The 15,997-nt window shown below is 43.8% G+C and overlaps 1 protein-coding gene across 1 annotated transcript in view; it reads left to right on the top strand.

Moving 5' to 3' along the window:
• Positions 1 to 15,997, top strand: part of LOC147685070 (SCO-spondin-like) — a 153,397-nt gene that overhangs the window by 88,074 nt on the left and 49,326 nt on the right. The window contains exon 6 of the mRNA XM_086942416.1: positions 3,847 to 4,058. Coding sequence (XP_086798542.1) covers positions 3,847 to 4,058 — 212 coding nt within the window. The remainder of the gene's footprint in view (positions 1 to 3,846; positions 4,059 to 15,997) is intronic.

The raw sequence follows: 15,997 nt of genomic DNA, 5'->3' as shown, positions 1-15,997 counted from the left end.
ATTTCACAGAACAATGCACCCTTCCTTTACTGCTTGTACATAGCAGAACTGCAGAAGATTATATTCATCTCTCACAAGGATGCATCATAAGGATTCTGGAGAACTATGGCCCACCTTGAGAACCTGTAAGGTGAGATACCCCTACCTAGTATAGTTAAATACTAAATGTATTTCAAGAAAGCAAACAATGCTGTTATCCTCACAGCATCTTCCACACCCCAAAGGCTGACTCCTAAACACGGTAACCTGCGGTTGCGTCCACCGCCAGGCTCCGCTCCTTCTTTGTAGACAGATATCAAGGGATCCCAATAACAGCCGGCGTTACGCTGCAACCGAGCCCGCAGTAACCCGCTGTACAGTCTTGCAAAAGTAACCACAATCCAAAAGAACAGACGGTGTTACGCTGCCTCCGAGCACGCTGTAACCCGCTGTAAAGTCTTTAAGAAACTAACAATATCCCCACACAGCCGGCGTTACGTGGCAGCAGCTCACTGTAACCCGCTGTAATGTCCTGTGGGCAACAAACAAAAGAAGTTCATACGGAGACAGAGGCAGCCGCACTCTACCTCCGTATACCTTTGAAACGCAAGGAAGTCACTGACCAACAGCAGCGGATATGAAGTGCTGTGCAGAACCTCCTCGCCAAGAACTCCGCAAATGAAAATAAACAAACCGGACACCAGCCGGTGCCGAACTGCGCCGCAGCTCTTCTACTCACGAACGGTGGGAAGGTTGGAAGGCAGGACGCTTCTTGACTCCGAACGCTCTCCTTCCTGCAGACACACCTCCGACAGCCGCCGAAGGTTCTCAACAAACAGTATTACGCACAATGAACCTGGGATCCGGTACCGGTTAAGGCACTTCCTGCTGCCCCTAACACTCATGGGAAATGTAGTTCCTAGGCTGCTGGAGCTGCCGAGGGGGCGAATCCTGACACATATGGTCCCGCACACAGCTTTTGTGATGCTTCTATGAAACCTTAATTTAATTTTCACTTACCTCATATGTGCCCTTTTTGTTCCAATGCACAGATATATTCTCTGCCTTTTCACATCGGAGATAACTTTACTCATATCAATCACGTCAGCTCTTCATGTGAGTGGACTACAAGCACTGTTTTTCCAGCTGCCATCTGACACTGAGAATGCTCTGGGCTGCTTCTTCCAATTTAACTCTAGTCAATAGACACTTGTAGTAGCCTGTAGGAGGAGGGGTAATGACAATAAAAAAGTAATGTATAGTGTAATCATTAAAACCACACAACAAAAGTCGGAATCAATAACTTGAAGTTAAAAGATTTACTATAAACTCAAATCCAAGCTGATATAAAACAATCCCTGGAGCATACTGTAAAAAAGGATTATGAAAGGTAGACCAAACTGTCTAACAATATTGGTCCACAATAACAATAGCAAAGAACATGTTAAAATCTTGGTTGCCGCAATACAATATATGAGGAAGAAGACTTGATGATTGGGCATAACTTGACAAGTAATTCCGAGCCTTAAACCCACTCACTATCTCTCAAATAGAATGTGCCTTTCACTAACTAAGGAATGCCTTTGGTCTGCACTGGCAAAAATGAAAAATATGCAGAAAAATAACTTTCATGTTAGTATTAACTATTTCACTGTAAGCTTAGGGCCCACAATCACGCTAACATACCATTTTCTCCTTTAACCCCTCTGCTGCGCTGAACGTTCCGCGCTGGTGCGGAACGTTCTTTTACGCGTTCGACTTTCAGCGGACGTGCGCAGCATTACCGAGGTAGTGCACGCGACGTCCGCTGAACGTGCGCCGCACTTAACGGGTTAAAAACATTAGTTTTGCAATCTACATCTAATCCAATACATGAAATCTTTATTAATGAATCAACGTACATCATGCTGTACTCTCATATGTGGCAAAGCAGCTCATACATGTCGATGTCAAACAAACCCGACATTCTGATCACAATTTTTAAAGCATTAAACAAACATGTGATCCACTCTCGCTGATCCCTGGCGAATGCACCGCATTAAATGCATTTTAGCACACATCCCTTACAATCTAAACCTAAAGAAGACTATTCAACAATGCAGAAGTCTCTCTCTATATATATAAAATGAATATGTGTGGCCTAGCAAAACGTAAAACATGGAGCCAAACTACGATGCTCCACCACCCTCTTCCAGACAAGCTGGTACTCTAAGCAAACGTAGCATTTCTTCCAAACGTTGTCACACCCTTCCACATAGGGCAGTCTATCAAACTGTCAGCTTTCTTTGCCACCACTCCTCCATCTAAAGAGGAAGACAGACTTCATTACCTTGATCTCAAGAGAGCCCTGAGCTTCTACATCGATTGTGCTAAAGAACATCAGATGGACTCTTTATGGGCTTAAATAGGGCGAAAAAGGGTAAAGCGGTCCAGCGGAGAACCGTCTCCAGATGGATTTTCCTATGCATCTATAAATTATAGGGGTGGGCCAAGAAATAGCCTGTGGAAGGTCTACTCACTTATTCCACCAGAGAGAGCAAAGACTTCTACCACTGTGCTGGCATGCAGTATTCCAGTATTGGACATCTGCCAGGTGGTAACGTCAGCGTTCATGAAGCACTACTGCCTGGCTAGTCAGATCTGGTAGGAAGGACATTTTGTCTACACTGTCCTGCAGAATTTTCTGGTCTCAGTCATTTAGGGGAGAGGATGTGGCCTAATGGCTAAAGCGGTCAACTTTAAAGCTGGGGAACCAGGTTCGAGTTTTAGCAGGGACTCCCAACATCCTGTGATTCTCGGCAAATCACATAATCTCCCTGTGTCTAACAAAAAAAAAAAGATGAACGTGTCTGTCTGTACTGCAGTTGGCGCTAACGTTAAGCGCTCTAATACCTTTGGGTCTAGTTTGCGCTATATAAAACTCCACAAAAAAAGAAATCCACAGGCCGACAACGTAGGGAGGCACTGCTTTAGTATCTATTCACAAGATGAGGAGAATGTGGTTAGAAGTATCCATTAAGCTAAAAACTTAGTTTCCTTCAGTAACGTTCTTTCAGGTGGATACTACATATAACCTTCTATTCCTTTGCCCTGTTCTGTGGAATGGGCCTATTTGGTTCATTTTAAAAAGATTCCAATTTAGAGATTGCAGCATGGCACAAACTAATTTCTAAGGGCTCTGCATCCAGTGGTTCATGCATAGGACAGAATTAACTGACATCAGCACATGGAGGTGGTGGCTATGTGGTGTCCCCAATGCTGGGTCACATAACTCCACCTACCAACGTACAAGAGAGTTGCTATGAAAATCTTTCAGATCCATTCTGGCACCTGGGTGTATTCATAAGGTTACAGAAGGGGAGGAACCTGCGTTAGAGTATCCACCAGAAAAGAGCAGTCACTGAAGGTAAGTTTTCTTCCATGTCCATGTCTATGTTTGTGTTGCCAGGGTTGAATATACAGTGGTGTAGCTAGAGCTGCTGCCACCCGGGCGGCACAAAAGTTTGGCACCCAGGTGCAGGCAAGGGAGATGTGTGGGATGCTCAACAGTCAACTTGTTCAGGGGGGTGGCGGCCGATGGTCGACTTTTTCTGTGGGATGGGGGCAATCGACAAACACGACTGGCTCACCTCCGCTGCCCCCAAAATGAGTGCCTCCTGGGGCAGACCACCCCCGCTATGCCACTGTGACAATAAATGAACAGTATACAATAGTTATTTCAGTAAATGAAAGATTTGAAAAGGCACAAAAAATTCTCCTGAGTTTTTCTAATAAAATGTTGAAAGCTGTTGTTTGATACTGAGCTGTTTTAGAGTCGACTTATCTCTCTCTGTTGTGTTCTGATCCAACTCACTGTTTTTCACCCAGTTTGTCCATACGGTGAACGGTGGCAGAGGTCCTCATCTGAGCCGGAGCCGTGTGAGCGCACCTGCAAAGAGGTATATGAGGATCCCCCAAAAAACTGCAGTTTGGGTGAAGAGCAGGGTTGTGTCTGTGAAGCAGGAAAGTACAGGAACAGCAGCGGACATTGTGTCACTGCAGCACACTGCGAGTGTGTCGATGGTGATCATATTTATCTGGTGAGTCTTAAATTCAATTTCTTATTTATTTTGTGGACTTTTCTACCTGTAGGTTTTGCTGTATTTTAATAGTGCTACTCCTGTTTTTCTAGCATTTGTTTGTTCTCTTAAAATTAAGTCAAATCTAAATAATAATTTATTTTCAAATTTGCTCAAGTGGTTAAGTGTAAAACAAGAGATTTTATTTAGTATACAATATAAGACTGTACAACTTAATGTCAATTCTAGGAGTTGCGATTTAATAAAAGTAATCTATTTGCCCAAGATCGCCTATAAAATATTTATGATTCTAATCCTCATGCTTCTATCTACATATTTAGTGGCAGTGAGCATGCCATCCTTAAAAAGATATTTAGCCCACAATCGAGCTGTAATTGGAGAGATACTGTGCTACCATCTGGGAGGTTTTGTGTCAGTAATCTTTTTTGTAATAAGAGAGTTTTGTGTCATTACTCATCCCACCAATAGAGAATTAAGAAGACAGCCTTCATGCCCAAATCAGGGATGTCTCCTTCATCAAGCTAGCTCCCACCATTGAGTTACTTGTTTGGAAAGCATGCTCTGATTGGAGATAACGTTTTATATACAATCCTGCACGAAACAGATTGTAGCCATTACTGATAGTTCTACCAACTCTGCTGTTAGGTTTGAATCGGAGAGGTATTGAACAACAATCATGCTCAGATGAGGTATACCCGGTATGTACAAGCAAATGGGTGATGCCAATTTGCTTCATGATTTTTGTGCCTCATGTAGCTAACTTTGTAACTTTTCATCTGGATTTAGAGATGAGTGGATATGATAATGCATTAGCATCTTTGACTTTTGTACCTTACTGTTACAGTAATTCAATTAGAAAAAAAGGCACCGAATATCCTTGAGGTCTAACTTTAGTCTTGTGATAGGGATAGCAATGGCCTGTTGTAAGATGGCCTCAATTAATGTGTGTATGCATATGGTCTGAACATATATCAAGTGTTCGAATCGGCAGGAGTCATATAGCCTCGACAGAAATGTATGGTTCTCTACTTTTTAGTCAAAGTCAAAAAGTTTTATTTGTGTTGGTACTCGACAGAGGACCACAACATTTTTACATTTTAAACACATTTAAGAGAAAATCAATTTTTTAAAATAAAGGTAGAAAGGTTTTTAAGAATTTGTAAAGATTATAACAAACGAATTCGTTCGGAGGTTGCTTACACAAAAATATAAGTTCTCTCACCATTGTGATTCTACAAGAACGGTAAATAGGGTCCAGGTATCTTGCACGAGCTGTAGTTACTTTATGATTTGGACATACAAATAGTACGTGCTCTAGATTCTGAACACCCCCTTCACACAATGTACATGTTGGAGATCCTCCCGGGAGCCATTTTGAAGTATATGCTGATACAGGTAGGATGCCCATTCGAAGCATGGTGATGGCCCTCCTTGCGCCATGCGTCAAGGTGAACCCGATATAAGACTGGTTTTGTTTGTATTCTAGTAAGTCAACGAAGGATTTGTAAATAGCTAGTTTATTACAATGTTGGGAGTCCAGCTCATAGCTCAATTTCGGGGTGAAACATTTTGAGACCAATTTTAGTTGCGCTGATGACCAAATGAGCAATATGTCTGGGGCTAATGTTTGCCATACGAAATGCAATAGTCATGTTCTCCAGAAAGGTTTGCTTTTTGGCGTCCGACCCAAAAGTCTCTTTATTCAGCAACAATCTTAAGGTATTCTCTTTTGCATGTAGTAGATTGTAGGCCCACCTTATTACGTTGGCTATTGCTGTAGCATAAGAGCTTGTGATTGATAGTTCTAATCTCAGTGCTTGAACAGGTACGGCGTCTGAGACTTTCATAATCCTTCTTAGAATTTTTCCTTCTTTGCGATCCATAAAGGCCCATTGCTTTATGGGGATGTACTCCGTCGCATAGGATAATACAGGTGGTATTTTTACTCTGTAAATTTTTATCATTGAGGAAAAATGCCTGTTCCCTGTGGCACTGTAAAGTCTCTGGAGTGCTGCGGCATGTATTTCGGATTTCCTTTGTAGATTTTTTATCTGTGCTATGTTTGTTAATTTCTTCGAAAAAATCCTGCCGAGGTAGGGATATTCGTTAACCTCTTCAATCTTTTCTCCTCCTATCCTCCAGCTGTATTTGGCGCTTTTTTTCCTCCCCGAGAAGGCTACCACTTTTCTTTTCTTTATGTTTGGTACTAAGTAGTTTTCTTTGGAATAATTGTCCAAAATATCCAATGAGCTTTGTAATCCGAAAGGAGTAAGGTCTAACAACACTATGTCATCAGCATAGAGCAATGCATGTATACTTTGCTTAGCGATTTTAGGAGGTAGACTGGAACCTAGTTGCAGGTGATATGGCAAGTCACTTAAATAAAGGGAGAATAGAATCGGTGCTAGAAGGCACCCTTGTTTTAGACCATTTTCAGTTTTAATTCTTTTTGTTAGTCCTTTTTCTCCCCCCATTTGGACTTGACACCAGGTATTGGTATGTAAGTTTACTATGGTTCGTAGCAGCTGTTCTTGAATTCCAAGCCTCCTCAATTTTCTCCATAATGTTGGTCGATCTACCCGATCGAACGCCGTGGAATAGTCTATGAATGCTGCGTAGACGACCTGGGTTTTTCGGGTTACATATTTATCTAGAGTGACCTGAATAACTGCAATATTGTCTGTTACAGAGTGTTCAGGTCTAAAACCTGCTTTGAACATGGGTATCAGACCTAACGAGAAAGCCCATTCTTTCAGGCGATCTAGTACTTCTGCTGCAAATACTTTTCCTACGGCGTCCATGAGTGCTATTTGGCGATAATTCCCTGCTTGAATTCTGCTTCCCTTTTTGTGAATGGGGATGATAATGCTCCCCTGCCACGATTTAGGTACTTGTCCAGTATCAAAAATGTAGTTATAGAGGGGGTATAACAACTGACTCCATTCCTTTGGGTCGGCTTGCAACACCTTGATCGGGATCTGGTCCGGGCCAGAGGCACCAGTGCTTCGTGCTTTACGAATATTCAGTTCAACAGATATAGCTGTGGTTTTGGTTATTGAACGTTTATCTTTTCCTATGATGTTAACCTCGCTATTTTCATATGATTTTATTAAATTTGCTTTGTAAAGATCTGTCAAATAAGTTTCCCAGTCGTTCGGGGGGACCGGTATAGTTTGCAGTTTCTTTTTTCTCCAGTTATTTTTTCGATTAGAAACCAATATTTGCGCTGGTTATGTTTTTTCGCTGCTATCTGAATGTCGACCCAGTTACGATCTTGTAAGGCTTTGTTGTTACTTTGTTTCTCACGTCTCAATTGATTTTTTAGTTTATTTATTTCCTTCTTCGTAGATGGCGAGGAATTCATATATTGGGCACGTATAAGTTTATTTAACTTTTTCTTTAATTCAGAGTTCTTGAAAGTGCACTTGTTTTTGTCTTTCTTCTTACTATTACCTACTGTATCATCTGTTACCATATTTGAAATGAAGTTTTTGATATCCTTGATAATAGATTCAAAATTTTCTATAGGATTTTCCGAGTATGTTTTTGCTAAAAATTGTGAATGATCAATCAAAGTTGAGATTTTATCTAAGGTCGAAGAGTTCCAGAAGATGCGTCTCTGTTCGCTATTTATCATAATAGTGCTTTTATGATATATGATGTGACAGGCTGGAGAGGATTTGGGTATCCAATCTGTGGTTAAGTGCATTAATGCATGATCACTCTCTTGGCTAAACTGGGTGAGCAATTGTGTAATTGTATCCAGCAGATCCATACTACTAATAATGTAGTCTATAATGGATAGGGACCCGTTGCCCCGTCTAGTGTAATTTGCCGGGATATCCCCTTCCGTATTGCCGTTCAGTATTACCCCATTTAGATTCATCAACGCTGATATTAGCAGATTACCTCTTTTGTCAGATAGTATGCCCTCAGGAAAGTGTGGAATTGTAGTTTCCATGGATTCTTCTAAGAATAGTTTTGCCCATTTATTGATTTCAGTGTTGGAGATTTTGCTATTGAAGTCTCCCACTATTAAGAAGGACAAAAAAACCCTCACCCTACTTTTTAGGGTTGAGCCAGCAAGGGCATGCACTAGTGCATGCGTCACGCTTGAGAGACACTGTTGTTAACAAACAGGGCTTGGAGCCCACCCATTGCTTATCCATTTGATGGCTTGCGTAGCACTCCTCTTTACAGCCGTCTGATTTCTCAAGGTGGGCCTAACATAATTTCTGTTCCTCTCTGTGGATCAAGGACGAAGCACTGATTGATTCACCATAATCAGTGCCTGTCCGCTGCTCCCTATTTCGTTCTCTTTACCTTTTAGTGCCCTACTAACAGAAGGCGTGCGACTGGTAGAAAAGTGCCCAGCACAACAAACAAAGTTGGAACGATTTTTTTTCTATATATAACTTTCTTCTCTTCTGACAAGTCTTTACTCACTTTACACTCAAGTTTTCTTTTGGTTTTTCTGGTGGACGCTCTTTTCAAAAGAAGAGGATTATTTTATTGCTGAACAAAATTTTTATTATTTTATGTGTAATTTCTGGAATTATGTTTTAAATCATAATTGTACAGTACACCCCACTCCAGTTCGTCCCACCCCAATCCACCCAAGTCACCCCACACAAATCAACCACACTCAATCCAACCCACTCCAGACTAATTCAATCCACAACAATCCAAAGCACTCCAATTCACTGCACTCCAATACTATCAACCAACACCACTCTAAACCTGAACAATCTGCCCCACTCCAATTCAACCCACTCCAATCGTTCCCGACTTATCCCATACAAATCCGCTGGCCTTACAATCCAATCCACCCCAGACCAATATGATCGACCCCACCCCACTCCTATCCACTCCAATCTGCCCACTCCAATCCAAAACAATCTGCCTGCTCCAATCCACCCACTTCAATATGCCTGACTCCAATCCAAAATTATCAGCCCCACTCCAATCCAGCCCACTCCAATCTTCCCCACTGCAATCCCCATTCTAGTATGCCCTACTCCACAAAACAATCTGCCTCACTCCAATCCACACCAATCCAATTCACCCTACTCCAATTTGCAGCACTCCAATTTGCCCCACTCCAATCCAATACACCTCACCCCAATCCACCCACTCCATCTGAATTCATTCCAATCCAATCCACCAAAATCCACTCCAATCCATTCCCTCTACATTGATCTAATCCATCCCAATCCAGCCCAATCCAATCTAGCCCACTGCACTTCACTCCAATTCACCTCACCACAATCTAATCCACCACACTCCCTCCCAAATCCACCTTACCCCACCCCACTCCAATTGAATCCACCACAACCAACCCCACTCCAATCCAATCTGTCCCGCTCCAATCTATCCCACTCCAGTGTGCCCTCAGCCAATTCACCCCACACTAATTCAAAACGATCTCCCACACTCAATCCAAAACATTCTCCCCAATCAAATCCGAAAACATCTGCCGCTCCCCAATCCCAAACAATCCCTCCCACTCCCATCTGCCCCAAAACCAATCTGCCCCATGCCAATATAAAAGTCTGCCCCACTCAACAGCAATCTGCCCCACTCAAATCCACCCCACTCCAATCTGCCCACTGCAATCTGCCCCACAGCAATCTGCCCCACTGCAATCCAAAACTATCTGCACAACTCCAATTCGTCCCACTCCAGTCTGCCCCACTTCAATGTGACCCACTCCAATCCAAAATAGTCTGCCAAACTCCAATCTGCCCCACTCCAATCCAGTCTGCCCCACTCTAATCCACCCCTCTCCTATCCAAACACTCTGCCCCACTCCAAACCTCCCCACTCCAATTCACCCCAATCCAATACACCCCTCCAATTTGCCCCACTTCAATCCAATCCAACTCACCCTAATCCATCCACTCCATCCCAATTCTTCCCACTCCAATCCACCACAATCCATTGCACTCCAATACAATTCACTCTACATTGATCTAATCTACCCCAATCCACCTCAATCCAATCCACCCCACTCTATCCCCAATCCACCCCACTCCACTCCAATCGAATCCACTACAACCCACCCAACTCCAATCCAAAACTATCTGCTCCACTCTAATATGTCCCACTTCAGTGTACCCTACACCAATCTGCCTCACTCCAATCCAAAACAATCTCCCCCTCTCAATCCCAAACAATCTGCCCCACTCCAATCCAAAACAATCTGCCCCACTCAAATCCAAATAATCCCTCCCGCTCTCCTCTCAGGCAGTACTAACGACATCCCAAGAACGGGGGCCAAATTGATCCCTGCACTTTTATATACAGATGATGCAGTACTGTTTGCAAGGAGCGATGTAGGCCTCCAAAACGCTTTAAATGTTTTTATTGTGTTCATGGAGCCACTTGACCTAGCCACCAATTTGACTAGGGTAGTAAAACGGCTGCTAAGTGCACCTTTTTTTGTTAGAGGGCAGAGCTATCGAAAGGGTTTTGTTCTGTAACCATGAGACCTGTCCTGCGTAAAGAAAGGTAAAAAAGAAAATACTGGCTAGAGCAGTTGGAGCCATGCAGGAATTTGCTACAAGGTTGGGGTCTAAACCAATACCTGCTTTACCTAAGGTTTACAAATAAAATATATATCTCAATGGCCACATATGGGTGTGATGTATGGGGCTATTAGGATGTGAGAGACATCCAGTGGGTTGAAAGCAAAGTCATGCGTACCCTTCTTGCTGTCCCCTCAAGTACCCCTGCCTTTATTCTGCACAAATAGCTTGGTGTGGGGTAAATTTCTGACCATATTACCGTTGCGCCATTGATGCGTTGGTTGAGCACAAACCCTACTTTGAATCATTTGGTTATGACGTACTGTATTGCTCATGAGGGGGCCTCACATATTCCATGGCTGAATTATATTAGGGAGAAAATGAAGGAGTTGGGCTGCCCTGATATATATATTAAACCAAGATTCCTAGGCCCGTCATCCATTAACGATTTCAACCTGAAGTTTCAGGCCAGGCAGCAGACGATTAGGGAGAGCACAGAAGTAGCCAAGTCATCAGTGAGAAAGCACGTCACTATACGTCTGTCCCCACGTTTACAGCCCTACCTGTCACTGGTCTATAACGTGCAACATTACTTCGGTTTAACTAGATTTCGGCTGAACCAGGTACCCTGGATACTAGCCTTCCCTAAGGGATATTGTTGGCCTGGTGCCCTAAAGCTGTGTCCCTTTGACAACTTTTCGGAGCAGGATACCTTGCATTTTATCTTTTTTTTTAATGCTATGCCCCCCTGCGCAAAAACATCATACTGCTGTTACTTAGAGAGGCCACATTTGTTCAAGTAAGACCTGCATTATTATTTTTGCAGATGCTATCCTCTCCCATTGTGTGCTTTGGGGTTGCGAGCTATCTGCTAGGGGCCATAAGAATTAGGAAAAAGATGCCCCTCCAGTAGTCACGCGACATTTATTTAAACCTGGTTACCACTCCATATGCACTTCTTAGAAGTTTTCTTTTTTTTAAATGTTCAATTATGCGGGTCCTTTTTAGGAAATTATAATTATGGCATTTTATTTGTTGTATTGTTATGAGTGTCTCAGTATTTGTTGCTTGAATCTGCATAATGAGTTTTAATTCTAACTGTTGAGTGATTTACCTTAGGATACACAACACTTGTATAATGGGCTATGTGCAATTTCTTATTCTCAAATGTATTGCTTGCCTTTTAAAGTCTTTAAAATGTTTTTAACCGTCTGCTTTTATGGCTTTTATTAGTCGAATAAAGTATTTTTGTCTTGACATGAATCCCTCCTCCTCCCATCTGCCCTAATCCAAATAAAAACAACCTGTCCCACTCGATCTACCCCAATCCAATCTGCCCTACTCCAATCTGCCCCACTATAGTCTGCCCCACTGCAGTCCTCGCCACTTCAATTTGCCCCACTCTAATCCATCCCACTCCAATCTTTCCCACACCAATTCAAAATATTCTAAATGCTGCAATCCAGCCCACTCCAATCTGCCTCACTCTAATCGAACACAATCTGCCCCAATCCAATGTGCCCCACTCCAATACAAAACAGTCTGCCGTACTCCAAAACAATCTGCCCCACTCCAATCTGCCCGATACAATCCAAAACAAACTGCTCTACTACAATCTGCCCCACTACAATCTAAAACAATATGCCCTTCTCAATCCAAAACAATATACCCCACTCCAATCCAAAACAATCAGCCCCACTCCAGTCTACCCAACTCCAGTCCAAAACAATCTGCCCACTCACATCTGTGCCACTTAAATCCGTCCCACTCCAATCTGCCCTACTCCAATCCAAAAAATTCTGCCCACACCATTCTGACCCACTCCAATCTGTCCCTCTGCAATCCAAAACAATCTGCTCAGCTCCAATCTAGCCCACTCCGATCTGTCCTACTTCAATTTGCCCCTTTTCAGTCTGCCCTACTCCAGTCTGCCCCACTCCAATCCAAAACAGTCTGGTCCACTCTAATCTGCCCCACTCTAGTCCGCCCCACTCCAGTCTAATCCACTTTAGCCCAATCTACCCAGTCGATCCAAGTTCACCCCATTCCAATCCACAACAATCCACTCCACTCCAATCCACAGAAACACCATTCCAATCCACCCCAACCTAATCTATCCCACTCTACTCCAATACAAGGCACCTCATCTCACCCCAATCCAATCCACCCCACTCCCTCTCCAGTGTGCCCCACTCGAATACAATCCAACCCACTCCAATCCATGCCAGTCCAATCTTCCCCATTCCAATCCAAAACAATCAGCCGCACACCAATCTGCCCCACTCCAATTCAAAGGAATCTGCCCCACTCCAATTCACCCCAATCCAATCCGACCTCTCCAATCCACCCACTCCAATTTGCCCCACTCCAATCCAGTCCACCTCACCTTAATCCACCATCTCATCCCAATTCATCCCTCTCAAATCCACCACAATCCACTCCAATCCACCCTACATTAATCTAATCCACCCTATCCCAGCTCAAACCGATCTACCCCATTCCATTCCAATCCACCTCACCTCACCACAATCCATTCCACTCCACTTCCTCCCTAATCGACCCACCTCAACCCACTTCAATCCAATCCACCACAACCCACCTCACTCCAATCAAAAACAATCTGCCCCACTCTAATCTGTTCCACTCTAATCTTCCCTTCACCAATCTGCCCCATTCCAATCCAAAACAATCTTTCCCACTCCAATTGAAAGCAATCTGCCCTACTCAAATCCTAAAAAATTCCTCTCACTCCCATCTTCCCCACTCCAATCCAAAACAACATGTCCCACTCAATCTACCCCAATCCAATCTATACTATTCCAGTCAGCCCACTCCAATCTGCCCCACTCTAATCCATCCCACTCCAATCGGCTGCACTCCAGTCCTCCCCACTACAATTTGCCCCACTCTAATCCATCCCACTACAATCAAAAACAATCTGCCCCTGTCCCAGTCCAATCCAAAACAATCTGCCCCACTCCAATCTAAAACAATCTGCTCCACTCCAATCTGCCCCACTTCAATACAAAACAGTGTGCCCCACTCCAAAACAATATGCCCTGCTCCAATCCAAAACAAACTTTCCCACTCCAATCCAAAACAATCTGCCCTACTCAATCCAAAACAATCTGCCTCACTCAAATCCCAAACAATCTGCCCCATTTCAATCTACCTAACTCCAGTCCAAACCAATATGTCCCACTCCAATCTGCACCACTCCAATCTGCACCACTCAAATCTGCCCCACACCAATCTGCCCCATTTGAATCCGTCACAATCAAATCTGCCCTACTCCAATCCAAAAAAATCTGTCAACTCAAATCCACCCCACTCCAATCTGCCTCACTGCAATCTAAAACAAACTGCCCAACTCCAATCTGTCCAACTCCAGTCTGCCCCACTCCAATCTGCTCCACTCCAATACAAAACAGTCTGCCCCAATCCAATCTGCCCCACATCAATCCAAAACAGTCTGCCCTACTCTAATAAGCCCAACTCCAATCCAAAACAATGTGCCCCACTCCAATCAGCCCGATTTCAATTCACCCCAATCGATTCTAACCCACACCGATGCACCCCACTCCAAACCAATCCAGCTCACCTCAATCCACTAACTCATCCGAATGTATCCCTCTCAAGTCCACCATAAGACAATCCAATCCAATTAACTCAACATTGATCTAATCCATCCCATTCCCACCCAATTCAATCTACCCCACTCCAATCCACCTCACCCTCTTCCAATCCACCCCAATGCCTCCCCAATCCACCCACCCCACTCCAATGGAATCCACCACAACCCACCCCACTCCTATCCAAAACAATCTGCCCCACTCTAAGATGTCCCCCTCCAGTGATCCCTACACCAATCTGCCACAGTCCAATACAATACAATCTCCCCCACTCAATCCAAAATAATGTGCTCCATTCTAATCTGAAAAAATTTGCCCCAGTCCAATAGAAACAACCTGTCCCACTCCAATCTGCCCCACTCCAAATTGCTCCATTTCAATCGGCCCCAATACACAGTCTGCCCCACTCCAGTCTGTCCCACTCCAATTGGCCCACTCTAATCCATCCCACTCCAATATTGACCACTCTGATTCAAAACAATCTGAATACTCCAATCCATACCACTTCGATCTGTCCCACTCCAATCGAAAACAATCTGCCCCCATCCAATCCAAAACAATGTGCCCCATTCCAATCTAAAACAATCTGCCTAACTCAAATACAAAACAGTCTGCCCACTCCAAAACAATCTGCCCCACTCCAACCTGCCCCTCTACAATCCAAAACAAACTGCCCCACCAAAATCTGCCCCATTCCAATCTAAAATTATCTGCCCTACTCAATCCCAAACAATCTGCCCCATTCCAATCCAAAACAATCTGCTCCACTCCAATCTTCCCAACTCCACTCCAAATTAATCTGCCCCACTCAAATTCAAAACAATCTGCGCCACTCCAATCTGCTCCTCTCCAGTCTGCACCACTCCAATCTTCCCCACTCCAATCCAAAACCTTCTGCCCCACTCCAATATGCCCCCATCCAATCCAAAACGGTCTGCCCCACTCTAATCCACCCCACTCCGATCTAAAACAATCTGCCCACTCCAATCCACCCACTCCAGTCTGCCCCACTCCAATCCAAAACAATCTGCTCCACTCCAATCTTCCCAACTCCACTCCAAATTAATCTTCCCCACTCAAATTCAAAACAATCTGTCCCACTGCAATCTGCTACTCTCCAGTCTGCACCACTCCAATCTGCCCCACTCCAATCCAAAACCTTCTGCCCCACTCCAATATGCCCCCATCTAATCCAAACCTGTCTGCCCCACTCTAATCCACCCCACTCCGATCTAAAACAATCTGCCCACTCCAATCCACCCACTCCAGTCAGGCCCACTCCAATCCAAAACAATCACCCCTTTCATATTTTCCCCACTCCAATTGACCCCAATCTGCCCCACTCCAATACAACCCACTCTAATTTGCTGCACGCCAATCCAATACACCTCAATCCACCCACTCTATCCGAATTCATCCCACTCCAATCAACTCCAATCAAATCCACCTACACTCTTCTAATCGAGCCCAATCCAATCCACCCCACTCCAATCCACGTCACCTCAATTCAATCTACCCCACTTTCTTCCCAATCTCCCCCACTTAAATACAGAATAATCTGCCCCACTCCAATCCAAATCATTCATTCATTTTTTCATGCATTCTAAACTTTATTTCGGTTTGTTTATGAACCATAAAAGTACAACATCAAAAAAAACCAACACATTTTAAGCAATGAAATAATACACATGTTACATCCCAGTTCGTATACATGGTCCACAAGTTTCCATTTGGTGGCGGAGTCCCGTTAAGATATTTAAGACAATAAGTTATATATTAA

Source organism: Lissotriton vulgaris, chromosome 10 (assembly GCF_964263255.1).
Source record: "Lissotriton vulgaris chromosome 10, aLisVul1.2, whole genome shotgun sequence".
NCBI classification, from domain to species: Eukaryota; Metazoa; Chordata; class Amphibia; order Caudata; family Salamandridae; genus Lissotriton; species Lissotriton vulgaris.
The sequence above is the reverse complement of the archived record's forward strand: the minus strand, read 5'-3'. Positions and strand labels throughout refer to the sequence as shown.